This window comes from Mus caroli, chromosome 6 (genome assembly GCF_900094665.2).
Source record: "Mus caroli chromosome 6, CAROLI_EIJ_v1.1, whole genome shotgun sequence".
Classification (NCBI taxonomy): Eukaryota; Metazoa; Chordata; class Mammalia; order Rodentia; family Muridae; genus Mus; species Mus caroli.
In genome coordinates, this window is record NC_034575.1 from 8,380,677 (window position 1) to 8,407,657 (window position 26,981).

Consider the following 26,981-nt stretch of genomic DNA (forward strand, 5'->3'; position numbering starts at 1 on the left):
TAGCAGGCAAATCATAGAGATAATGTAGTGTCAACAAAAAGCAGGTTATTTACCCACTGTCAGTTTTACCTGAGTTGAATGTAGCCAGTCATTAAACCCTTATAAAAACAACATAATACAGAATTCTTTCTATGGTATTAGAGACAAGACTATATCATTAGCAAGTTCTATAGAAACAGACTCCACAGTGACAGAGGGCTTTTGGATGTCTTATTCATACTACCAAGAGATGCCCCAGCTGGCACCAGAAGTGTTGCATTCCACTAAGTAAATTCCAGGCCTGCCAGGAGTCCCCTGTATATGGCCAGTTGGATGATCACTACAGAGGTAATGGTAAATCACAATATCCCACAACAAAAACAAATTCCAAAAATCAACACATTGGACAAATAATAATGTTTCTAGTATAGACACATAGTAACAATATCTGTCATCTCTGAATTAATAATACATGTATTAAGATGGCAAATTTAACCTAATCTCCACTTAAATAACTATGTTGTGATTATACATTCCATTAATTAATGTCACAGTACATGGCATTTCATTGGTTGTAAGCATTGCAATCATGCACTTCAGCCAGGTTCAATGAGGGAATGTTTATTCATAATACCAAGGAGGCCATATTTCTGCAATACAATTTTGAGATTATGTGTAGCTTCAGTGACTTCAAATTTCCAGGAAGTGAAAACAGACAAATAGGAAATAAACATCTCCCTAGCATTGTAGAGGAACAATATCACTTCCTGAGCCACAGTGCTCACACATAGGAATTCTTTGGTGACAAGGGAGACATTCTTGGTTATTCCCGTGACAAAGATAGTGCTCCGTAAAGAATATGACGTATCTTGTTTTTAAATTCTTTCTGCTTTTTCTTATTTTACAGTCTATATCCGCATAAGGCAGTCTCCCTACCTACTAGCGGCACCTCCACAGTAGGGAAATTGACAAATCTATTTGCCCTATGAGAGGTAACTTGAGAAGTGGAGAAGTTCTAAGAAATACAGGTACAGAATGGTGGCTCCAGTATCCTACTGAGTGGTCAGAAGGAGTACCTGTCTGAAAGATCTAGCCAGGAATTACCAAGTGCCCCACCTACCTCCTTTCCCTCCCTTACCTGTAGCTGTGACATGTGGGAGGAGCTTCACAGGCCTTCTCTTCATATAGTGGGTCTGAGCATTCCTTGCCGCCATTGGCTGGCAGCTGAATGATGACTCGCTGTCGAGACTGCTTCCTGGCTCCAGAGTCTCCTGCGATGAAGCAACGTTTTAACCTCCGTATGTTGCACTGATAACAGAATCTCTCACTACCAATTTGGTGTTGACGAAAATTCTCTGCCTCCAACAACATGTGCTATGACATAACCGAATGAGAGGCCTTATTTCATCTAATCTTTTACTATTTGTCTCTTAGACCACTTATATTGAAAACCCAAGTTACATTTTAAAATGTAAAGAATGAAGAGAAACAGTTCTCTAGTCAGCTGGTCCTTCCACTGTGCATTTGCAAAGTAATTGCTCTTTCATATTACTCTGTCCCCTTGAGAAATAGGACAGATCTAATTAAATCCTTCCTTTTACTGTAAGTTTATCTTATGTCATCTCATGTAGCTGTGTTTGTCACATGGGACACATACACTTGTCATGAATCTTCCTTAGGAGAATATAGTCAATGTTACAGTGCTATTTCTTTGTTATTCTCTTTATTTGAAATGCACAAGCTTATTCCAGCTATTTATTATTCATGTTAAGCACCTACATTCAGGCCACATCTGAGCATTGTGCTCTCAGTAGAGAAACAACAGGAGCTTCCAAAGAAAGGCTTTTTTAGGGAAGTGTCAAAAGTAGCAGAAATTACTGTAAGCAAATAACTCCAAATGATTTCTAAAAATTTGGAGAAGGGTAAGCTTTACCTTCAAGAAAGAAGTTGACAGTATAAATGTATTACTGCCTGAATGATGTTCAAATTTGGTTTTTAGATTATAAGTACAAATAAAGGGTCTATGAGCTTTGATGAACTATATTTTAACTTTCCATATGCATATCTTTTAAAGGCAAGTAGCTTACATAGCACAATTTCTTTTAGAAAAGAATTACATAGAGAATTATGTCAGCAGATAATATAATTCTTTCTGCATTTACATGATTTTGCGAGATTGTTAAGTATTTCATACACAGACTACAGGAAGAGTGGGGCTGTTTTTTCGAGTTTACAACCTTTAATAACTGAAGTTTAATCAGAAAAGAAACAAAACATTTCAAAAGTCATTGTTGTTATGAGATAAAATGATTTGAAAGTGAAAATTTACTCATAAGAGTATCCTTTTTCATGAACTCAAGGTGTCCCTTAATACAATGGCAGGCAAATGATGGGAGCCATGCTTACAGAGGACTCTTGTGCCAGACAGAAAAGTTGATCAGGTCCCAGTAACTCCAAATGACTGTGCCTGAGAAGTCCTTTAAAAGCAGCAACAATAGAGTAGAGAGCTGAGTCTAAATCTAGAACTACTAAGCTAACATTCTTGATAGCTGAGTCTAAATCTAGAACTACTAAGCTAACATTCTTGATAGCTGAGTCTAAATCTAGAACTACTAAGCTAACATTCGTAATAGCTGAGTTTGGGAGTCCTTTTTAAAAGCCTTTCAGAAGCTTGGGATGAACAGTTGGGGAAAGGAAGAAAGTAGATGGCTATGTGCGTCTTGTCCCAATTTAAGCTTCTGTATTAGTGTAAATTGTGAGCACTATTCCCATTGTGTGTGAATCATGTTTATAACGACAATAATTATGTTAATGAATAATTGGAATACTGTAGTTAATGGAGTAGGGAATTGGGGACTGGGATTGCTGGCAACCAGGAATTGACATATTTGGGAACGCTGTTGTGGATGTTTAGTTGTAACAATATAAATTTGAATACCAGCTCTGTATTTTTATAAATTTCATATGATTTCATAGAAGATCTAAGAAATGTCAGTAGTAATTTCTTGTCACTAATACTTCTCTATTGTTTAAAGGACTTCTAATTGCAGGCCCAGGTGATGAACGCCTCTATCTATTCAGAGACAGGAGCATTTTCATTTCTCGTGATGTTTTTCAGAATCCATTGTGCTTATGTTTTTGATTTTGGTCACTGGAATTTCAGAGCTAATTTTCATCTCTATTACAGGAGGCTATATTAACTGTGATTTTCTTTCTCTTCATTCCTTGTGTACTCTCCCACTTTGGTACTTTTTTCCACCTTTTCATTATTTTGAATATTTCTTTTATTTTAGGATATGCTTAGGATCAATATTTTTAAGAAGAGTATGAAAACTAAGTATACTTCTGATTATTTGGTTAGCATCTGAGGAAGGATTCTTTATTTTCTTCCTTCTGTCTCTTCTTCCTGCTCTCTCTTTCTTAGTTTATCTTCTTCATTTGGAAAAAGGTCACCAACTAATGAATCTTTGTTTCCCTGATAATCAAAATATTTAGAGGAAGTCACTCCTAATGCTTTTTAATTTGCATAAGGAAATCAAACACAGGATTAAGGCCAAGGAAACAGGCATTGGCAAACATAATGAGTTCAGCATCAATGGCGGCTTATAAACTGAAGTTCTTAAGCATCAACTTTCCAGATGTCACCTGGTAACTAGTCAAGCATGTTCCACTGTACATGTTGCTTTCTTTTTAACTTGTTTCTACTTTGAAACACATATGTTATCTAACATACAAGTTTGTAATATTCTGCTGGTATCTTTTTTTTTTAATTCAGACTATACATACATTTGTATGTTATAAATCAAAGCTATGGGTATTTTTCTTTTTTAATTGGTGGTACAATGATAAATATTCTATTTATTCTTATTCAACATTCAAAATCTTTTATCTCATGTAGCCATAGGATAAGTGTTGTGTCCTGATTAGACTGGAACACTTCAAAGCTATAGCAGTCAGAGAAAAACGTTAATGGTGTTACACAGGAAATATTATGACATCCATGTTTCTTTTCTGGTGATAGCTAAGTGCCTGCTTGTATGTTCACTTTAGGACTGAATAAGGATATAAACCTTTAACTATAGAATCTATAGGGGAAAAAAGGAAATTTATTTACAACTTCTTATAGATTAGAATAACAAGTTACATCTAGATGTAATTTATATTTTAAAGTACTCATTTTTCAAAATTCATGAATAATTTTTGAAAGTTAACAAGTACACAACCCATTTGAGGACTACTCATGAATTATTTCTGATCTTTGTTGACAGTGTTTTTTTTTTTTTTCTTTAAGGCATATCATGGAATGAGAAATCAATAAAATTTCAAATGACTTGTTTTTTTCTTCCTTGAAATATAACAAAGTTTGTTCCATTTTCTTCAATACTACCTTGTAACTTTACCCCTTAAATTGATTTTAGAAGACAGACTGCTCCAAGTTCTAATAAATACAAAACACATCTAAAATTAGACTTTACCTAAAAATTTATATTCAAAAGAAGTACTCCATTCCAGAATTAGTTATTTTTTATCATTGCCTCTTACTGAACACAAAAGAAATTTTAATTATATGCTTGTTAGTACAATTTCAGTGTCACTTGAATTAGTGTCATTTTATAACAAAATAGTGAAAATGTTAGTCCCAGGCTCTTGTTTTATTTTTCTCACAACAAAGGGCTAGCCCTGTCATCTGTGATCCCAGACTCCGTGTGCACAGTAGTAGACGTCAGCAGGGAAGCAGAAAAAGTTTCTTGAGGCGGACAAAGAATCTTCTACTATTATCTCTCTTTCATTACCCAGCCCCTTTTATTTCTTCAATACACATTTTTTTGGTTATTACTTTTAAATCTAAGAGCCAAGGATTATGATCTTTGAAAATATTTTCTTCTAGAAGACTTAGCATATAACTTTCACTGATATCAGATAGAGCTAGTTTGCTGTCCAAGTGAGTGAGGGAGTCTTTGCCCAGCCAAGTAGATTTCTATCTATTGCATCCATCACTAAATGGAAACCCTTGTTTCCACTGCATTCTTATACAGAAGGGTCATTGTCACTACAGAAGCTTCAAGAAAGAACTGTCACCTAGTGGAATAATTAACTATATATGACCAAGTGATCAACATAATTAAACCCACCATACCTCATATTATAACAACGCAGCTCCCAAGTGTTCCTTCATTATCATTTGGATCCATAGCGCTGTCCACAGATATAACCTATTACCATTTCTCATTTCTCTCTGCCCTCTGACCTTTCTATCCATACATTTATTTGGAATAAACCTGATTTCTCATCTTCAATTTCTTCATTAAAATCTTCAACACTTCCTTTGACAAATGCTGGTTAGTTGTAATTAGTGGTCCCCCCTCTTCATCCTTTCTTCTACCTTTACCATTCTCAAGCTATCCTAAGCTTCTGGCATTAACCTTATCTCCCATTGATCTACCTTGTAGCAGTAGAGTTCAAGATACTTCACAAATTAGTCCCCTTGACATAGCCTTCACTACAATCCTTTCTCTTTCTACCTCAGCTCCACTTTCATTTCCCTTCCCTTGATAGTAACAAGTTCATCCCATTCTAGACACTGCATTGAAAATTATTATGCCTCCATTCACTGCATGGCATTCTCTGTATCATATCAGTTACTTGGTCTTCTGTTAAGGCAGTGTTATAGCCATCTGTACTTCCATATTTTCATGTACAAACATTTTATATACTGACCATTTTCCAACGTGAAAGTTCACCTAATATCTTAATAAAATACTTCAAGTTCGGTGGGGCTGACATATATTTTTATAGTACTTTGTCATGATCTATTGTTGATTTTTTTTACCTCATTTCCATCTTAACTCAACCAATATCAGAAGTATTCATAGCTCTCCTTGGTATCCTATCTCTCTTCTCTTGCATTGTCTTGGAACAGTCTTGACCCTGCTGAAAGCCAATTATTTTTTTTTTAATTTTTTTCACATTAAGGTTGCTAAATATGAATTAAGTTACACTGACATTCATGTCAAGGAATTTCTTTTTAAGTGCATGGCTAAATGATAATTGGATACTGCCTAAACATTCTACCATAGATTATTAGCGTGTTTGTTGTTTCTCAAAGTTACTTCTCTTTACTCTCTACCTTGATTCTTTGACTGAGCCCCATGCTCAGTTATGATTCTTTCTTTCTACAAATAAAAGGATTTGAAAACTAGTAACCTCACACATCTTGTACCTTCAGAATGTGATCTTGTTAACTGCAGAAACCATATATTTGGAAATATTATGTTACTTGGAAAACACTACAGAGTGAAAGATGAATGATTGCTTTTAATGAAGTGTTGAAGCACTGAAAATAATAACCTGATTAAGAAACTCCTAATTATTTATATTCAGTTCAAATTTTCTAAGAAAGTTTTACTCTATTGTGATTAAATGCATTTCCCAGCAATTTCTCAGAAAGACTGCTCCCAACATACCCAACTAAAGGGCTTGCCACACAGTGAGCACAGGCAAGGGTGCCATGCCTATCCTCCAGGAGCAGGTAACTATTATAGCCTAAGCCAAAACCTGAATCCAAACAAACAAACCAACAAACCCACCAGGTGTTACATGTAATGTAATATGGTGTAATGTATAGCCTTCCTCACTGAGGTAAAGAACAGAACCAATGGCATCGGAGTCCACAGACTAAAGAGTAAAGTATGTTACTTGTTAAGGACCAAACCAACAATATCAGATTTTCTGGGACTTTTAGGAAAATAAAGAAATAAGATCTTAAAATCTATTTTTAAAAAATCAGAAAACGGCATTGTTTTTTATAAAATTCATGTTACTAACATTTTTTCTCCTTTCTACAGTTAAATTAATGTTTATTGAACCACTACTCTTTTTGCAAAAGCTAATGTGAGTGGGAGTTATAGTTCACATGTCAGAACAGCTAATGGGCTTGACCTTCAACAGCACACTAACAAAAAAACCCCATGTGCAATGTATCTGTCATTTCAACCCTTGGGAAGTAAGACCAGGAACATGAAAACTCTAAGATCATCTTCACCCAGTTAGTAAGTTCAAGGCCAACATGGAGTAAGTGACTGTCTCCCCAAACAAATAAACAAACAAACAACCACAACAAATACAACAAATTAATGTCAGTCACCCTTTCTCACCCCAAAGCTAAGAGCTTACCAAAAAGAAAAAAGTAAATTAAAAATATCTTCTTGCTCCATTAGCAGCTTAATTTGATGTAATATTTCAATATACTATATAAAACACAAAAATAAATTTCCCAGATGTGGTTATATACACCTCTAATTCCAGAAACTGACCCATTAGGCAGGACGATTCTAAGGACTATGCGAGCCTGCTCTACAGACTGAGGTCCTATCTCACCAGGCACAAACAAAATTCCCCACCCAAACTTATGTCTCAACTATACACAATGATATTTTGCAAAATAATCAATTATGACATTTAGAATATTAAATGGTTTAAAATAAAATTCAGCTAGTTAAAAAGGTCATTAAGCTAGAGATTAACTCTTTTTTTGGTTTTTCGAGACAGGGTTTCTCTGTGTAGCCCTGGCTGTCCTGGAACTCACTTTGTAGACCAGGCTGGCCTCGAACTCAGAAATCCNCCTGCCTCTNCTCCCGAGTGCTGGGATTAAAGGCGTGCGCCACCACGCCCGGCTAGAAATGAACTCTTAATTGCAAATCTCCCATGGGAAGCAAGATGCATGAACAGGAGTGTGTTTAGAGAGCACACAGGAAAACAGAAAGCAATGTTATCTTTCACACGGAGAAAATGTGCTGTTACTGTGGCGTAAGTGGGAGGGAAAGTGTGAAAATTCCTCTCAGAGGGAAAGCCAAAGAACCATGTCCTGAAGGGAAATGAAAGATTTATTACGGGATCTTCCTTGATAATAAAAAGTCTTTGCACATCACAAAAGCCAAAAAACCAAACCTGGCAGTGAAGAAAGAGTCTTGGAAATGCCTCATGGCACATTAAGTGTTGGCAGGGAGACAGCTTGGCCATTTTTCTCTTTGCTTTATTCCCATCCCTGGGCCACATAATTGAATCCTTAGCAAACTTGGTCTCAGGCTATTTCTTGCCTGTAAGTAGTTTAGAAGCCATGTGTGCTGGTGGGCACTGGAAACTCTCTTAAAACTTCAGAAGACCAGTATATATTCTTTCAAGATTTATGAAAGATAAGATTTATTAATAAGATCTAGAATCATTTCAATCTGAGGCATATAATGAAAGTTCAAGGGAGTTTTTGGCTAAAAACTTACTGCCTGTCAGGTAGTCTAACATATTATTATTTCTAGGGAGAAATCAGAATGATTTGATGTTCAGGAAAAGCCAGGGCAACAAGGCTCTGTGTAAGAATCACAAACATTGCTCCTCCCGAAGTCAGACATCCTGCTGAATAAGGGCTCTAGGTGAAGAACCTCCATAATCAGTCCTCTGTACCTTCTCTGCATGAAGAGGGACATGGAGTCCAGTCACTGTATGGGGTCATGATACAGTCCTTCCGACAAGGAAGCAAGCAGGGTCTCACTGTTTCAGGCCGAAGGCTTTCAGGACACCTGGAACAAGCAAAGAAATTAGTCAGCCTTTAGCAAGCCACAAAACCAAGTATCGTAATTTCCTTCCAATTTACGTTGCTATATGAATTCCAGTCAGCTCATGAGCTTCTGTTATTCAGCTTTCAAGGCTGCTTTTATGAAGCGCCACTCAGCTAACTTAATTCTCTCCAATGATACCTCCATGAGAGTACTCATACAAATATGTAGACTTAATGACATTCATGCTCTCTAGAAGAAATATAATTTCCTTATCCTTCCCTTAGGATAATCTTTCTACTAGTAAATATGTAGTTTCTAATATACATAATAAAAAATTGTGAGATTTCAAATTACCCATGTTAGGATTCAATTCCTGTATCTGTAGCTAAATATTTCATAACAGGACAAAAACTATCATGACAAATATATCTTAATAACAATTATTAATAGTAGTATTACAATCCTGTGTATGTATGCATGTGTGTGTATAGAATGTATGTGGGCATGGACTTGTGACAGTGGTTAGTTGGTGGTTCTGGAATTGAACATAGCCCATCAAGATTGTTTGCTCTCTCTCTCTCTCTCTCTCTCTCTCTCTCTCTCTCTCTCTCTCTCTCTCTGTGTGTGTGTGTGTGTGTGTGTGTGTGTCTCCCTCTCTCTTCCCCTCTCTCTCATTCTTTTTTTTTTATTTTCATTTTTTGTGGCAGGATCCTTCTATGTAGTGCTGGCTGACCAGAAACTCACTATGAACTAGGTTGGCCTCAAACTCAGAGATCCACCTGCCTCTGCTTCCTAAGTGCCTAGATTACAGGTGTCTGCCGTCAGACTCAGTTGCATATCAGTCACCTTTAAAGAACTAAATTGTGAGTTAGTAAAATAGTTAACACCATTTGTTTCAAATGATTTTTATAGCATTTACTGACACTTCATTTTCAACATATTTTGTAATTAGTTGCCTACATGTCCTTCCTCACACACAGATATGATGCTCTTTTCTATCGTAAAAATTTGAGTCTTTAGAACACTGGGCAGGAAAAATATTTAAGTATGAATCACAGAAATTGATGTGATTTTACAATTAAGAATTTTATAAGACTGGACTTATAATTTAATTTAAAAACATTCAAAGAATTCTTTTGGGATTATGGAGCCACTGGTCAGTAATTATCATTGAAAGCAATTCTTTTAAATGAGGCATTTTATAACTTTAACAACGGGAGGCCATTACTCAACTGCCGCCTCTTCAAATATGTAGCCCGAAATAAATCAATGAAATTTACAGTGTTGTCATTGACCCTCCACATATTCTTTTAGTTTGGAAATGGCCACAGCAAGATACTTGGCTAACTGTGGAGAGCAAAATTACCAACAACAAAGTCACCAAATGAACACATGAAGATAAATTATACAGCCTAGACTGCATCCAATAAAATGAATTCCGACTTCCTTCGGTGAGGCAATTGTTTCAGTCAACATGCTGCCGTCCCCGGGAACTGTTTGTATTTAGCATGTGTGGTTTAAATCAAAGAATTGATTCCTCCCCCTCCCAATCTTACTCAAGGTCAAATTAAACAGATGCGATGGGAGTTGAAGTTTGTTACTTGGGAGGATAGATAAGATCAATAGCATTGATTTTGCCATCTCCCAGTAATCTATTTTATTAAGAAGAGTTTAAAACAAGGTTCCTATTTGCATTTCTGTTTCAAATGGTTTCATTGGAAAGCATTCACTGAATTTAACCTAGGACTTAAGGAGAAGGGCAATAACATTCTCTTTTGAACTTAAATATGTTTGATTTAATTTCCTACCGTTTTAAGGGCAAAGGAAACCGACATGATCTAACAAATCAATGGATGCATCTAGATCATTGAAAAACAGCTGTAGCCACATCGTAAGTTTTTGCTGGATTACTGTGGTTGTCTGATATGATGCATCAGGACACACATCTTACTGCATGACCTCATGAGACTAGATCCATCAGATCTTTTACACAGAGGTCCTTGGTCACATATACACCCTTAACCCCGGAACAGTATTTTATTTTGTAGTAGCTCTAAGTTGCAACTTTGGAAAGGCCTGCAAACAGATAGAGGAAGCCTTCACAAATCAGTATAACATTGCTCATTCTGGTCGAGTGAGCAGCACTTCTATCTCTGTTCTAATCTCAGCAAGATCCAGGCTCCTCCAGACATGGAACTTTTACCCCCGCTGCTGTTAGCACCATTGTATTTTAGTGCATTGCAAATTAATTTCCTGAGTCAAATTAATAACAACCTGGGTATAATTTCCATTAACATATTGATTTGGGGGTTACAAGATGAAGTGTGAAGAATGGTCTCTTTGGTATACATTTTCTAATATGTTCTGAAATATCAAATGACATAAATAACTACACCATGAAGCTAAACATCTCTAATAACTGGAATGCTAGCCAGATAAAAGTGCTTAATGGGTCTCTTGTTTATAACCGCTGGAGTTTTCCATATGTCAGATAAATAATTCTCATCCCCTTGGAAAATTTCCTAAAACAAAACTTAAAGTCTTGTCTCTGGAAAAGTGCAGATAGGGAGAAGGGTATGCAATGGAATTGTGAAGTTGCTAAAAGAGGATAAGAAGAAGAGAGAGTAACCTGGATGCTTTGTATGTATCCACAACATTGCCGAAGAGCTAAAGGCTCTGAAGAACATACCATTTCATTATATAATCTTTTCAGTTGACTTTGAAAATCAAAGCTAATAATTTGGGAAACACAAGGCCATAGTGAGAACTATGCCAAACATGTTGGTTCTACTGTTTATGTTCCATATGGTTAAGGACATTTGAATTACTAAGAAAGCTATGTTGTTTAAAAAATTAAATAGCATGTCCCCCTGAAATGAGTATTTTTTTTTTAGAAAATATCTTAATTTTTCTATAAGAATTGATTATCATCCTCTTTATATCATTACTCATTTTTTGCTTATCATTAGCATAAGGCACTCTTAACACCTCAAGTCTGTTTCTTTTTTTCCTTGTTACCATCTTCTTAACCCATAAGAAACTGATGAATTTTCTACTAATTATAACAGCTATCTTGTCCCAAGTTTCTCTATTAAAAGTAAACAGTTACTGGTTTTACCACAGAAAAATATGTTTGGCCTTACTATCAATGCTATAGTATTGTGTGAGCAAATGGAAGTCAGATCATAAGATGGCTTTTACTCAGTTAAATAGATTGTCAACCTCCAAGCCTAGGGATATACAGTAGGTCACAGATCACCTCCACAGCTAGGACTTTGTTTCCTGTCATTATTGATCAGACAAGCCTAGAGCAAGCACCTCTTTCTTTACCTCAATAGCTTAATAAAAGCAGACTGTGCTACAAGAGAATTGGAAGTGGTGATCAGATAGAAAGGTTTCTACAGAATTTATGGATCCTAGGTACAAGACTCAGAAGTAGTTACAGCTTTATCAGCAACTAACACTGAAAGCAAACATATCTTATTATGAGGAAAAGTATGACAAGCACCAGAAAACTCCATTTAATGAAGCAAGCAGAGGCCAGCCAGTCCTCTGTGTGGCTAACTGCAAGATTTACTACTGTCATTCTCAAGTCCTTACTTCTTAGGTCCCACTTGGCCCACGTTGACTCGCACACAGATGACTTTTCGTGTCTGCATGCCCACAGAACATGAGGCCTCCCCATTCCATGTTGTGGTCGTATTGAAGGATGACACCGATGTGTCCTCTATACACTGACCCCAGGGACCAGTCTGCCAGTGGTACACAGTGCAAGGATGCTCATTGCAGCTGCGCACCTCTTGCAAAGCACTGATGTTAGGGCAGCGAATTCCACCTACAAAAGTGACAATGACAACAGATTAGATGGAAAGCCAACAGGAACTTCATCATTCTTTGTTCCCCCAGGAATTTGCATGGCTGATAACAATGATGATTACCACTTAGTAGGCCCATAGCATGGAACCAGAACTCTACTTCAAAAGGGCAAACTACTCTTTTGCAGGCTCTAGCATAAAATACAAAGCATACAGAATATATATTAGATAGTGAAGAAAATCCAGGACATTAAGGAGAAGCCATTGTTCTTGAAAGAAACCCAACATCAGGTGCTAGGAAACCCATAGTATTGTTAACCACAAGCAGCAGACAACTTCAAGCCATGGATAAGAATGTCTGAATGAGTTTGCAAGTATCATTTTCTAAACTGAAAGTCATAATCTAAAGTTTTAAATACTGCTTGCTTGAATGTATTAGTGTTTAGGGTGGTAGCAAGTGAGTCTGTTAAAACTGGGTAAGAGCTTAGGGTCTTCTGGAGTATTAATAAAAATTGATAAGGTAGTAATATTTGTTCAAATTTATGATGTCATTGGCTGTTCAGTTCACCTTCACTTTATATATTCCAAAGGAAAAAATGGTTTAAAATTAAAGTACCAAACGATACTTTCTGCTTAAGGCTAATTTTTGCATAATTATTTAAACAGCTTTCTATGACTTAAATCCATCTTTGTTTTGTATTATACTTTTGAAAATTGTACAAGAAAAGATAGTTTTAAACTTCTCTATTCAGAGAATAGAGAAGTTTAAGATTCCTTGAGTCAGTTTGAACTCATTCACATTAAAATTTGTATTCTCTATAAGTATCATCATTTGTGACACCAAAGGTATTGGCAATAGCGGATAGTTTTAATTAAAATTATTATATATTTATTTGTGTGTTTGCATGTTTGAGGGTATCAGGAAGGGACATGCACATGCCATAGCATAGGCCAAAGGCAACATCAGGGAATTCAGTCCTCTTTTTCACCATATGGGGCCCAGATTGAAGTCAGGTCATCAGACTTGGGGGCAAGTGCCTTACCCACTTAGACATCTTATATACCTAACGTATTTTATAAAGATATATCCTAGGATCTGGAGAGATATTTCAGCCATTAAGAGCATATATTGAGATCCAAATTTGGTTCTCAGTTCCTATATCAAGAGGCTCACACCTGCCTATAACTCCAGCTCCAGGGGATCTAGTGCTTTAGGACAGCACTCAAATGTTAACCACCTGCCCCAGCCCATACATATAACAAATAAAAAAGCTGTCTATTGTAATTGACAGAATTCTCTTCTAGGATACTAATGCCTGCCTGTAGATTTTGATGCGGTTACATTCTTTTCCTGTTAGTCCCCAGGAAAGGAATACATGACCTTCTTCACGTGCTAGGCAAGGCTTCTATCATGGAGACAGATCCCCAGTCCTATTGGATTTTTAATGACACCACAGGATATATTAAAACCCTTAATCAAATAACTAGCATTTGCTTTTTCCTCAAGTATTATTTAGCTGGTTTTGATTGCATCCCCTTTCACATATTTGAGACTATTATTTACAGTTAGAACAGCAATGCTCACTATCACTATAAGTGGTGGCAAGTATGTCATAATTTTTGCTTTGCTGATGCATTTCAAGAATGCATTCAAGGTACAAAGAAATAGTGCTGAGGATGTTAAAGGTATGATAGACACATCTTTAATTAGTGGACTGTGGTGAGAAGGTTAACATTCTGAATTCATTTATGTGTCAACCCTATGGTATGAACTCGAGAGGTGGAGTCTTAATCTGAATTTACAACTGTCACATGAATAAAAATTATTGGGTATGTAAATGCAAGCATTTGAAATGATGTGGCCACTGTATTAATAAGCAATTTAGGAAGATCATATATTCTTTTAACGTATTATTAAAGGCGGGGCTTAGTGAATTTCATTACTCATTTCATTGATGATTTGATTCTAGTGGCAACAACAGAGATGCTCTCCAGGGATGACAAAGCTATATTTGCAAACTTCCCTCTGATCAGAAGTTTAATCAATTGGCAGTTTGTTAATAACAATTTAGAGTCATTTATGCACTGTTGAATGTGGTTTCAACATCAGACTTGCCTGTTCTGAACATTTTCATTAGTGTCCCTTCTTCACGAAGGTGAAGACATCTGTCACATGTTATGTGCTGTCTGCTATCATACAGCTGGGTGACCTTGGCAGCCCAGGGAAGTAAGTTTAGGAGTTGAATACACTGAATTCTGAACCGTGCTAGTTGGATTGGGGAGAAGAAATAAGTGAGCATGCCTAGAGAGCCTTCCTCTGGGTGCTAGATGTATGCAACATTAACAAATGCACATAATCATACAGATATTATTATATGCTATATAATCATACAATGATTATATACACTTATTTAACAGTTTCTTCATATGCAATCGTAAAATTGCTGATCAAACATTAAATTTCTGTACCTACACTGTTTTCTTTATAAGAATAAGTATCCTGTTGAAACTGATTTTAAAGTTCTAAATTGCTTTTGACACTTGAATTGACTGGTTGGCTTTGTAGGAAAAATGATAAGAGAAAAAAAAATAAACTTCTACACCATCAGCATATGTCGAGAAACTGCAAGATAGCTTGTTAAGTTTATAGACATAAAGGCTATTTATTTTCTTGCCCTAATCCACATTAAAGCCACATCAGCAGTTTGAATCTGATGTAGGATCCTGGCACAGATAAGCCCCAGTGTGGTCTTAATTATTATAATATTGCAAGTTTGAAAGTCTAGTTTGGAGAAGCAGTCATTGTAGCATCACTTCATTGGTTGGGGAACAATTTTATGTTAGAAAAACTGATAAATATAATGTTGAAGATATCTATTATTTATGGGAAGATATAATATTCCCTTTGGGAGCATTTCCACAGCCATGGAAAGTTATAAAATGTGAACTATGACAAAATTAGCAATAAGTGTGAAAACGTCCTCTTATGTGTAAAATGCTTTACACTCAAACTGCTACTTAGATCTTCTATCATTGTGGCAACAGGAAAGACTTTACTGGACATGAAAGAAATTCCATTCCATAAATAAACATTTAGAGAGGAGGTGGAAGGAGCTGCGAGAGGCAAAGGTTGAGAAAAATCTATTTTCAATAAAAGGGAAGAAACAAACTTTTGTGTACATATAAATGTGCCAGCTCTTAGATAAAACTGCTATATTAAAACCAGATGCACTGGGCTAGGAAGATGACTCAAAAAATACAGATACTTGCAGTTAATGTGAGGGCTTGAATTCAAATTACAGAATTGATATGAAATACTGTGTTTGGCTGCATGATTCAGCAACTTCAGCATTGTGAGGCAAGAAACTGAGATAAGAGGGTGGCTAGGTGGCTAGGCCAGGCCACCAGCCCAGACCCAGTTTTATGAAAAGACCACCACAATCATATAAAAATAGTGATAATGCAGGAGACTTGACATCTTCTTTAGGTTTCCATATACATGCATAGCCTCACACATCCACATAACCCCCCCCCCCACACACACACACATCTGCTTTATATACACAGAAAAAAATCAAGTTATGTGCAAATACCCGTGTACATATAACACACACATATGCTCTATATACACAGAAAACAATCAGACTATATCAAATAAAGCATAACTATTCTTACCCACAGCAGCCTTGCAAAAGCTTTTTATAACACACATTGTCAGTCATGGAATTGCTGTTTGTGGTATTGATGTATTTACAACTGATAGGATAGATTTAAAAAGAGCCCTATATAATATGGTAACTGGATATCTACATGTGGAATATAATGTACAACATTTAAGTGTGGTGCTTCATGGGACACCAGAGGGATTAGAAGTAGTTCACTACAGTCAAGGATTTTGTGATTGGTGAGGAAGAGAAGCAGGAGGGGTAGAGTGAGTGAGACAAACATACACGAGAGGAGCATTCTACAAGTAATGTCAGAATTATATGAGATGTAATATGATAAAGGTCGACAGAAGTAAGATTCATTGTGTTTTAGAGACTTAAAAGGACTGGAGGAAGGATGCATTTAGATGAACTAAGAAGAACTAGAATAAAAGAAGTTTCTGAGATGAGAAAGAAGAGATCATTTTATCTAAGCAAAAGTCAAAATAAATACAAAAGAGTTCACCCAGACATGACCTTGGGAAGGTCATGTTGAATGTTAGAGTGTAGCATTCATATGAGAAAGTAAATGTGTGTAAGATAAGGAAGGGGATGGGGTGTGCATTAGGAACAAGTGACGTCTGTGCTTCTACTGTCACCTTCTGTTGCAGCATAAGCCCTCTCTTGACTGACCACTGCTGGCATCAAGATGAGTGGGTCCAGGACACACCTTAAGGGAACTGAATCCTAAAGCTCATTAGCAGAAGTGGGAAGGAGAGTCCTTATTGTGCAGCTTTCTCACATCCTCAGAAGCAAGGGGATGACGACATGATACCGTCTACTTAGAGACATCAACTGATGTTCACATCCACACATATCCTGGATCTGTGGTTTGTTTGAATTCTCTAAGAAACACAGCTGCTCTGTGGCTCTAATAATCAAAATCACTAAACTGTAAAACATGAAAATATTACAGTTCAGAAAATAGAACTATTACTTCTTCCATGTTTTTCACTGTAAAGTATGGTTTCCGAAGGCTTCTAATTATTTGAGAAAATTGGCCTAATTCTGCTTCAATCTGCATCTATTCTCTGCACGTGACACATATAAAGGCACGCTGACATTTGTCTCAGGAAGTTATATCAGGTCACTTTGAACTTTGCAAACAAATATTTTCTCACTTTTCACTAGTGAGGAGGATACATGCACATCACTGTTAGTTTCACAAATGAAGTTTGTTGAACTTTTATGTGAGTAGAAAACAAGAAGTAAAAAATCTGACCCCTGGATGGTCTCAAGTCCCTTCTCATGTGTCTGTCTGTCTGTCTGTCTGTCTGTCTGTCTGTCTGTCTATCTTCCTCCAGAGCAGTCTACCTCGTCTTTGGGACAAGCTTTCACTGAGACTAATGCTCAATGCTTAGGTGATGATGATCTAGTAGGCCACGGACATCCATCTGACTCTGTTGCCCTATCTCTGGGATACTGGCTAACTCCACAACACCTACATTCCTTTTCATGAGTGTTGGGGATGGCCCTCATCTTTGCAGGGCACACACTTCCTCACAGAGCTCTCTTCAGCAAACTCTTCCTTTACCTAGTTTAAGTTGAAGAATTCCAGTCAACTTTTTTCTATGTTCAGGTCATGACGCTTCCACTTGTGACTTGGATTCCTAATAATATTTCAGTATGAATTGCTTTACAGATGTTTTCTGTGTATTTCTGATACTATGCTGTATAAAGTTATCTAATATTATATGGAAAGAAAATATAAACAAGCTATTTTCATTTTTATATTTTCTTTTAAATTCTTTTGAGTTAACTTCATAATTGTAGCACAGAATTATTTTCCTCGACCATTTGTAAGAAACTGATGAATGAGATTCAGTACTCTGGACAATTTGATGTACACCTCCTATAAGTAAGACATCCCCCATACATAACTACATCTAGTACCCTCAGCCCCATCCAAACTTCCAACTATTCACAAATAGGATTTACTTCAGAATCAAGTATCACATTTAGGTGTCTTGTTAATTGTTTGTCTCCTATAATTGGAAATGTTTCTTCTCTACTTTCCTAATTTTAATAGGCAATTCTGGAGATTTCATGTCCACTCTATTTAATTATGTAATGATTTTCTGATGCTTTGTAAGATTCTATGCATATAATTCTGACAAGGTATCCCAGAAGTGATGCCATGTTGTTATTGCAGAACCGTGAGGAGACGAGATTTGGAGTTTCTATTACTCACAATTACTTGAATAACTAGATTAAGCAAGATGTCTTTGTTTTAAAGACTTCTCTCTTTTTAATGTATATGTGTGTGCCTGTATGTGTGCATATCATCATGTGTTGGTGCCTGGGGGGATCAGCGGGAAGTTGCAGTTTCTCTAGAGGTAGAGTTACAGGTAGTTATGAAGTGTCCAATGTGGACGCCAGGAACTCTGGTCCTCTGGAAGAGTAGTAAGTGCTCTTAACTGCCGAACTATCTCTCCAGCTCCCCTTACTAGAGCATGACTCCTTCCATATGGGACCCCCAGAGATGGGACTGCCTCTCCCTAACTGGAAGCAAATACTCCAGGGCAGAGAGAGGATAACTGCCACAAAAATAAAAGCAATCATCTCTAGATAGTGATGGTGGTGGTACTTCACAAAATAAGGACTTTTTCAGGATCTTACCAGAGCAGACTGGGATCATTATAAACCAGACTGATGTCTTGTCAAGGGTTTAACTATGTGTACCTCTTGACTATCCATTAACTTTTGCCCTGTTTAGCCCTCATTTGTGTTAATGACCAGAAAAACTGGCTAAAGGTTAGGCCCCTTGTCTTCTTGGCGTAGCTACATTTAATAAGTTTCCTATAAAATCTCTCCATTTTTTCAATGTAATCTATTGAAGTTATAGGTTACTGTTTGACAAGTCACAAAAATATAATTTCTTTTCTGAAGGATTCTATTTTGTTACATTGGTAAGATTCCTTGAAGATAAGGCCACCTTCTGGCCTAGAATTTCAGTAAGTTATGGTTATCATAAGATAGAATTAGAAGCCAAGACCTGGGACTGGGAAGGTAGCTCACAGGCAGAACACAAAGCTGTGTTTCAGTTCCTAGCACACATGCCTGACTTTTTGCTGCACTACAAGGACTACCATACCCATGCACTTGCTCTGTGCATGGATGTTTTTAGAACATTATATAATCTCATCTCAAAATACTACGTATCAATTTTATTTTGTGTTTTTTCTATACAGTTATCACAGTGTTTTCCATTAAAAAATCTGTGATATATTCCATGGTCAAATGTTGGTAGACTAATAAAATACCTACTTGTGTGAAATATCATTCATAAGAAAACACAATTTAAGACTTCTATAGGTGTAGTTTTCTCAAAAGAAAATAGAAACCACATTGAAAAATTCAGTATTGTAGCAATCTCATTCCCCATAAAATAAAATGTTTTTTCATCTCCAGCAAATAACAGGTACTACAGTCATTTAATTTGCAGATGAGATCTTTCTTAAGTGTTTCACAGTCATACTGGTTTTTGTAAATGTCATTGACAGAGACAAAGAGTAAGATGTTTACTTACAGAAATTCCAGTCTGCTTTCTACTTGTTTAGGTCCATTCACTTACAGTATGCTACTCAAACATCTACACCCTGGCCAGGGTGACTGGCTTATGATGCAGCTACTAGACTTAATTAAAAATTATTGAAGTCTCACCCTTTGAAATTAAGTGGGTGATATGCATCAAATACTAACTATGAATTCCTGCCTTTAAAACATTCCAGACCTTTAAGTATGAACTGTCCCATCTACAGACATAATGATCTGTTGCAGTTTTACAGACTCAGCAAAATCCTTGCTATGTGGCTCATGGGGGGTGAAAAGTCACTCATTACTAGTCACGGAGCAAATGTCTGCAGAGTGTAATGGGTTTACAGGAAGCAGGGTGACCACAGATCTAATTTTAATGAAACCCAAGATGTAACCTGAGCTGATAGAGTTTGAAGTCTGAAGGTAGTCTATTCAAACTGGGATTGATCTTGAAAACACAGAAAAGTGTTTTGTTTTTTTTTTTTCTCTCTCTAAAGTTTCTACTTTTTAAAAGGTTTTCTATTTTCTTTGCAGTTATATTTGTAGTGGGAAATACTTGAAGACACTATAAAAATTAAGAATTTTCCCATATTGTTGCTTACTATATGTTATATGTTGGACTTGTGTATTGAAGCCAAGGTAATTACAGAATTCATAGTTACTGTGTAAAGTAATAGCAAATATGACTAAACAGGATTAGGAGTTATTATCAGTAAATCACTTGAAAATAACAACAAAAAGGGGCAGAAATAACATAATCAATAAAATCCAGTTAATTTCAGGGATTCATAGGTATGTATGCTTATTATAAAGAGACATTGTGACCTCTCTGCCCTAAATGTGAAGAAAGGTCATTTAGTGTGGGATGCTGCAGTGCTGCAATCTCATTGCACAGAGAGAGTGCACCTTGTTATGAAAGAATTTGGCTCCTGTGTTCTTCCCCCTACCCTCCTCCTTTACAAAAAAACAAAAGTGTGACCTTGTCTTACTCAGTCACACAGAGGACAGATTAGCATTTGCAAAGCAGCTCAGAGGAGACTAGTGTCTGTATTTCTTGGAAATAAAGTTTGCAGGTGAGCTGTGATCTGTGACAATGCCTTATTCACCCTTAGGGTGAATCCAAGCTCCAGTCCTGTGAGTCTCAGAGCCTGTGCTCAAGAATATGAATGGTAGAAGACACACACAGTGTCAGACAAGCAATAGCCATGCTAAAAGTGAAAAATAACCATTGAACTGAGTACAGGGACCCAAATCTAGGAGTTAGAGAAATGACTGAAGGAGCTGAAGGGGTTTGTGACCCCATAGGAAGAACAACAATGACAACCAACCAGATCCCCCAGAGCTCCCAGGGACTAAACCACCCACCAAAGAGTACACAAGGAGGGACCCATGGCTCAAGCCCCATATGTAGTAGAGAATGGTGCTTTTGGTCATCAATGGGAGGAGAGGCCCTTGGTCCTGTGAAGGCTCAATGACCCAGTATACAGGAATGCCAGGGTGGGGAGGCATGAGCGGTGGGTGGGGGAATACCCTCATAGAAGCAGGGCGGGGATAGGGAGTTTCTGAGGCAGAAACCAGGAGAAGAGATATCATTTGAAATAAAGAAAATATCCAATAAAAATAAATAAATAAAACGTTTTTATTACTCATATGTGATAATTTTATGAGATATTACAGTGCCAAAGGATAAAACCAACTACTGAAATATAAGAAAAACAATGAAATGGTTGGATTTTTTTTTGAACCCATTTCTTGATGTATTGTTTTTTGTTTCTTTGTTTTTCCTTTGCATACTTTGAAGTAGAAAGACCCTGAATTATTAGGTGAATAGGGGAAAAAACTCAGATGCTTTTTAAAAAACCCTTTGTTTAAACCCTCTTTTAAAGATCCATTTTCAAGATTAATTATTAAGAAGAGAATCAAACTACACAGGGAGATATTAAATATCATTCACTGCTGGATTTCTGTCAACCCATTTTCATAAAATGTCATCTTAAACAGGATACACAATGTAAATTATCATCAATTTCTAGAAAACAGTCACATCTGAGAATGGAGACCTTACCTTCTTCACCTGCATAGGCCAAAATTGACCGGGCTCGGGTCTGTTTCCCTTCTGTGGTTTTCCCAGAGCAGGTATGTGAACAGGAGGACCACGAGGACCATGCACTGAGCACACAGTCCTTCGGGCATGGAGCATCACAGGCCACAGGGATAGGAAAGATTGCATCTCTGCAGAGCTGTCTGTCCACTTCTTCTCCTGGGAAACACATGACCACCAATGGTTTATTTTTATTAAGTCCATCTCAATGAGTGATTTTTAAAAAGGCAGGTGTCCAGTAAAATCAGACTATTTTTATAAACTATTAATTAAAAATGAAATGAAAAAAGGACATGGTGAAATGTTAAAACTATAGAAAAATATAAACCTATAAACAGACACATAAATCATCAAATAAATGATTTTTTAAATCTTTCAGAAGCATAGACATAAAAATCAAGATCATTACTGAAAGTACAGTGTCTTCTTATAAGTGAGTTTTATAATTATAATATTAATGTACAATGAAGAACATCATAAAATTATGTTGACTTTCTGATTACTTGTTCAATTCTGAAATGATTTACAAACAGTGGTAGAGGGCTATATCAATGTTTTCATGAACCAATTCACAGATATGTCTACAAATGCTTTTGAGTCAGCCAGAGAAGTTGTTTTTATACAACAATCCACATTTCTCTGTTTTGAAAATTATTTTTTTCTATTGGAAATAGCAAGGAAATATAAATGATAGAATAGAATCACCATGCCTTGCTGAAAATGGCCATATGGGCGAAAGGGAAGAATGGAGATACGATGGAGCATGTGTAGACATAAGAAGGTATATCAACCTGATTCAAAGTCAGCAGCAATCTCTGTGAGTCTCCAGCTAAAGAGCTGCTTGCTTTACAGTATAAAAACAGTCTGTCTTTTTGCCCCCAGACTGTAGAAGTTACTTAAAAACTAACATTTACCATTTGAATAGGAAATGCTTCCCCACAGGCTTATGACTGAATGATTAGTCCCCAGCAGGGGGAGCTACATTAGGAGATGGTATCTGGATTGAGGAACCGTGTGACCCAGGGAAAGGCATGTCTTTGGGACTGTAAGCTATCTGCAGTTCTTCTCTGCTTCCTGTCCACCCTAAAGCAAACAGCCCCTTTCTCCTTGTGATGTGGTATTCAGCCTCATAATCAGCCCTGAATTAGTAGAATAAAAGAGCATGGATTTAAATCCCTAAAATTGTGAGCCCAAAGAATTAATTCTGTCCTTCAGGTTGTTTTGTGATGCGTTTTGTACACAGTGATAAGACAAGTTACCAACAGAACATTTAATTAATATTTTATGAACAAATGAAATGAGATAAACAAAAGGCCAGAGAAAGGGAAAGTATTACTCTTAATAAAGAACAAGGAGAAGCAAGGAAACTATGAGAAAATGGGGTAGGAGAAGGGTGTTACAAGTTTAGACTCTGACTTTATTATAAACTGGGTTCCCTAGTTACAAATGTTTCTGCTATTTGCCATAGAATCTATTGGCAATCCTCATAAATTTATAAAAATCGTAAGTTTTGCATTGGACATTGAGGGGAGGAAGGTTACTGACCAGACCACTTTTGACAACCATTACACAAACAAACCCAAGCTAATTTTGTCTAGCTGAGAGTAAGGAGTGTCGTTATACTGCACGCTCTTTCAGTCACATATTTGAAAAATGAGACAGAAAATCAGAAGTCAATTGAAAATGTTCTAACGTTTTAATAGCTCCTACTTCAAAATGCATTTATGTGTTAACAGCCACCAGTATGTACAGTCTTAAGTCATTGGACTTCTTTACAAAGGTTCATTAGAATAATATCTGAGGCAACAGGGCTCATTCTATCTTTATGACTCTGATTTCCGAAATACTGCCATTAATAGCTATGGAGTTTAACATATATCCCACTAGACAATATGATTGATAGATATGTTGGTGGTAAGGGTAAAAAAAAACATTATTTTGAATAAGGCAGTTAAAATTTTATAACTTATGTAATAATAATGACTCCATTTTTTTTTTCTGTTAAACTGAGCCTTTCTTAGACTGAGGGGGTAATTTTTAGTACACCGTCTGTCTACTTCTCTCTCGATTATTTTGTAGTGTCCTGTGGAGTGACAGCAATCTTTGAACCTGAAGTTGATAGTTAACAAGTATCCCAATTCTATATCTTATCTGATAATTTCCAATCCTTCTCTCTCAGAAAATTATCATTTTGCAGCAGCTGAGAACCATCCTCCCTAAATGTTACAATAGTGCCCTGGTCTCCCACCTCTATGAGGTGGGATGATATCTAACTGCCTTGTGTGGTGGTATGCAAATACAGATGGCCCATAGGGCAAAGCACTGAAACTCAGAAACAGCTCATTCTGAGAGTCAGATTCCATTGATCAAAGCTCTTCCCAGGGCTCTCTGGTACCTTCCCATTAGCCCACCCTCATGCTTAAAACATTCTTAGTCTTTTGTTTCTGCCAGTTTGATTTCAGTCTCTCCCCATTGTAACTGTATAAAATACACTTCTTTTATTCCTTTTTATTTATTCTTCTCTTGTATATTACATATCCAAGAGAATGCAATTTCCCTTCCCTTCCTCTCTCCACATATCCCTCTCCTTCACCCCTCATTTCATCCAGATTCACCCACTTTACCCTCCCCTCAGATAAGAACAGGCCTCCCAAAGATATCAACCAAATAAAGTGTAACAAGCTAGAAGAAGACCAGGTACATTCTTATGTCAAGGCTGGAGGCAGCCCTGTAGGAGGAAAAGGGCCCCAAAGAGGTGAAAGAGTCAGAGACAGCCCCAGTTTCCACTCTTAGGAATCCCACAATCACACCAAGCTACAGAACCAAAACATATATGCAGAGGACCTAGGTCAGACCCATACAGGCTCTATGATTTCTGTGACCCACTTGAGTCCCAGTCAGTTGATTCTGTGGGCCATGTTTTCTGATATTCTTGTTCTCTCTGGAACCTCCAGTTCGTCCTCCCTGTCCTCTGTAGGATTCCGAAGCTCTGCCTAATATGTGGCTGTGGGACTCTGTATCTGCTCTCATTATTGATGCAATTTTTACTTGACAACTTCTTTATGCAATTCATGATATGAAAAGTATCTCTAGCTTCCTGTTTATGCAGTTATATACTTACCTGTTGATATTTAAATATCACTAACCAACATAGTTTTTTACAATATTAAGTGATTTTTCTTCTATCTTTGTTTTATGCCATGAGTTTCTCACAATGATATCCTCTCTGTCACCTTTCTCAATTTTGTTATTATTTCAAATCCCTTACAAGACCACCACAAAAGGGGTCAAGTGTCTTTGAATTCAATGGGCCCATCCTTCTGTTGTCTTCAAATTTGTAATCCAGGCTTTAATGTGATCATTATGAGCTCTATTGGCTTTTTTTTTTTTTAAGTTAGAATCTATCCTAACCAAGTGTAGCAAATAACATGACTTATGAATAAATGATGAATGCTGAGGCCTAAATGGAATTTTAACTGAATTTCCTTGTTTGAATTTCAGGTCCTATGATATCATTTGGTCCCTAAGTAAGCAAGATATAACAATCATTGCTGACCTGGCTAAGAACTCTTGTGTTAAGAAGGAAAAGAGGCATGTTTAAGATCTGCAAGTTTCAACATGATGGTCTGTTGACTTTTGCTATTGTTAATGTCAACTGCTTTGCTAGATTTTTAGTGTATGCTTTTTATATACATCATTTGATGTGAAGATCGAAATCCTATGTCTTTTTAGAAGAAAGGAGTGGAAAGTAATTTCTTCATATCTATCAACTGAAGTTAGTACTTGATTTTTGCCTTTTCATGCTGTGATTGTGTCTTTCTGAATGTCACAGTCCCTTTTGCTTTGTTTATTTTAAGCAGTTAAACTTTCAGTATTCCCTAGTTGCCTGTAATTCTTTATTTAGTATTGAGCCCTCATGAGCTCTGCTGTTCCAAGTTAGCATGCTGTTTCCTTTGTTCAGGTCATGTTTAGGCAGCCATGATGGTGAGACCTCATGAATGTTGTTTCTGACATTCATAGGAGACAAAAATTTTGCCAGCAAACTTCCTGTTCCTTCTACTTTTGCAATCTTCACACCCCTTCTTCCACAATAATCCTTGAGCTTTAGGTGTGGGAAATATGTTATAGATCCATTTTTTGTAACCTAACCGGGATCCACAAATTTGCATTTCAATTGATTGTAGTTTTCTGCAATTGTTTTCATGTGTTGGCAAGAAAATGTTTCCTGCTGAGGGGTGAGGACTATATTTATTTGCAGGTGTAATAATAGATTGTCAGAATGAATTTAAAACTAGGTTAGTAAAATATAGATAGTAGGTTCTCTGGGTTCCATTATTTAACTAGCCTTGAATAGTTGGATAAATTTCCTGTACCAAGACCCACCTTCCTCCTTTTGAACATTGACACAGGAGGTCTACTCACTTTCTTTGAGTTAATTTTGTATGCAGACACTTTCTTGAATGTGTTTATAAGCTGTAGTTCTCTGGTAGAATTTTTTTTGGGTCACTTATGTATACAACTAGAATATCATCCACAAATTGTGATACTTTGACTTATCCTTTTCCAATTTGTATCTCCCTTGATCTCCTTTAGTTGTCTTACTTGAATATTCTCTTTGTTTTTAGCTAATTGGCTGCTAACCCCGAGCCCAAAATACATACATGGTATGTGCTCACTTATAAGTGTACATTAGCCATAAAGTACAGAATAACCATTCTACAATTCACAGGCACAAAGAAAGTAGGTAATAAGGAGGTCCCAAGGGAGGATGTGTGAATTTTCTCAGAAGGGGAAACTAAATATTCATCTGAGGTAGATAGAGAGAGGGAACTAGGTAGGAGAGTAAGAAGGAACCAGGGAGAGTAATCAAGTGTGGAAAGAAATGAGTTGAGAATTGAAATCTGGGTGGGAAGGCATCTCTAGTGATAAGCTAGAGGCTGGGATAGGAGAGTCTATGGGGGTGACCCTATCTTAGATTCTGATCAGAGGGGGATATTCATACTGAAATGGCTTCTTCTTGGTGTCAGGCAGGATTTCCAGAGTTGGGAGGGGGGCATTAATCCATCCACAACACCTTTAACCCAAAACTTGTCTTGCCTACAGATGCTTAGGGATAAAGATGGAGCAGAGACCGGGGGAACAGCCAATCAATGATTGCTTTAATTTAAGACCCAACCCCTGGGAGAGAGCTAACCCCTGACACTATTAATCATACTCTTCCATGCCTGCAGACAGGAAACTAGAATTTCTGTCTCTGGAGAGGCTTCATCCAGCAGATTCAGAGTCTCCAGGC

General features: G+C 36.9%; 1 protein-coding gene across 1 annotated transcript in view; it reads right to left on the bottom strand.

Annotated features, from left to right (window-relative positions):
- The window catches only part of Thsd7a (thrombospondin type 1 domain containing 7A), a 393,851-nt gene that overhangs the window by 73,639 nt on the left and 293,231 nt on the right, over nucleotides 1-26,981 (bottom strand). Inside the window, exons 6-9 of the mRNA XM_021165189.2 lie at nucleotides 21,653-21,847; nucleotides 12,132-12,366; nucleotides 8,437-8,552; nucleotides 1,118-1,250 (exon numbers count right to left, since the gene is read on the bottom strand). Of these exons, the coding sequence (XP_021020848.1) occupies nucleotides 1,118-1,250; nucleotides 8,437-8,552; nucleotides 12,132-12,366; nucleotides 21,653-21,847 (679 nt within the window). The remainder of the gene's footprint in view (nucleotides 1-1,117; nucleotides 1,251-8,436; nucleotides 8,553-12,131; nucleotides 12,367-21,652; nucleotides 21,848-26,981) is intronic.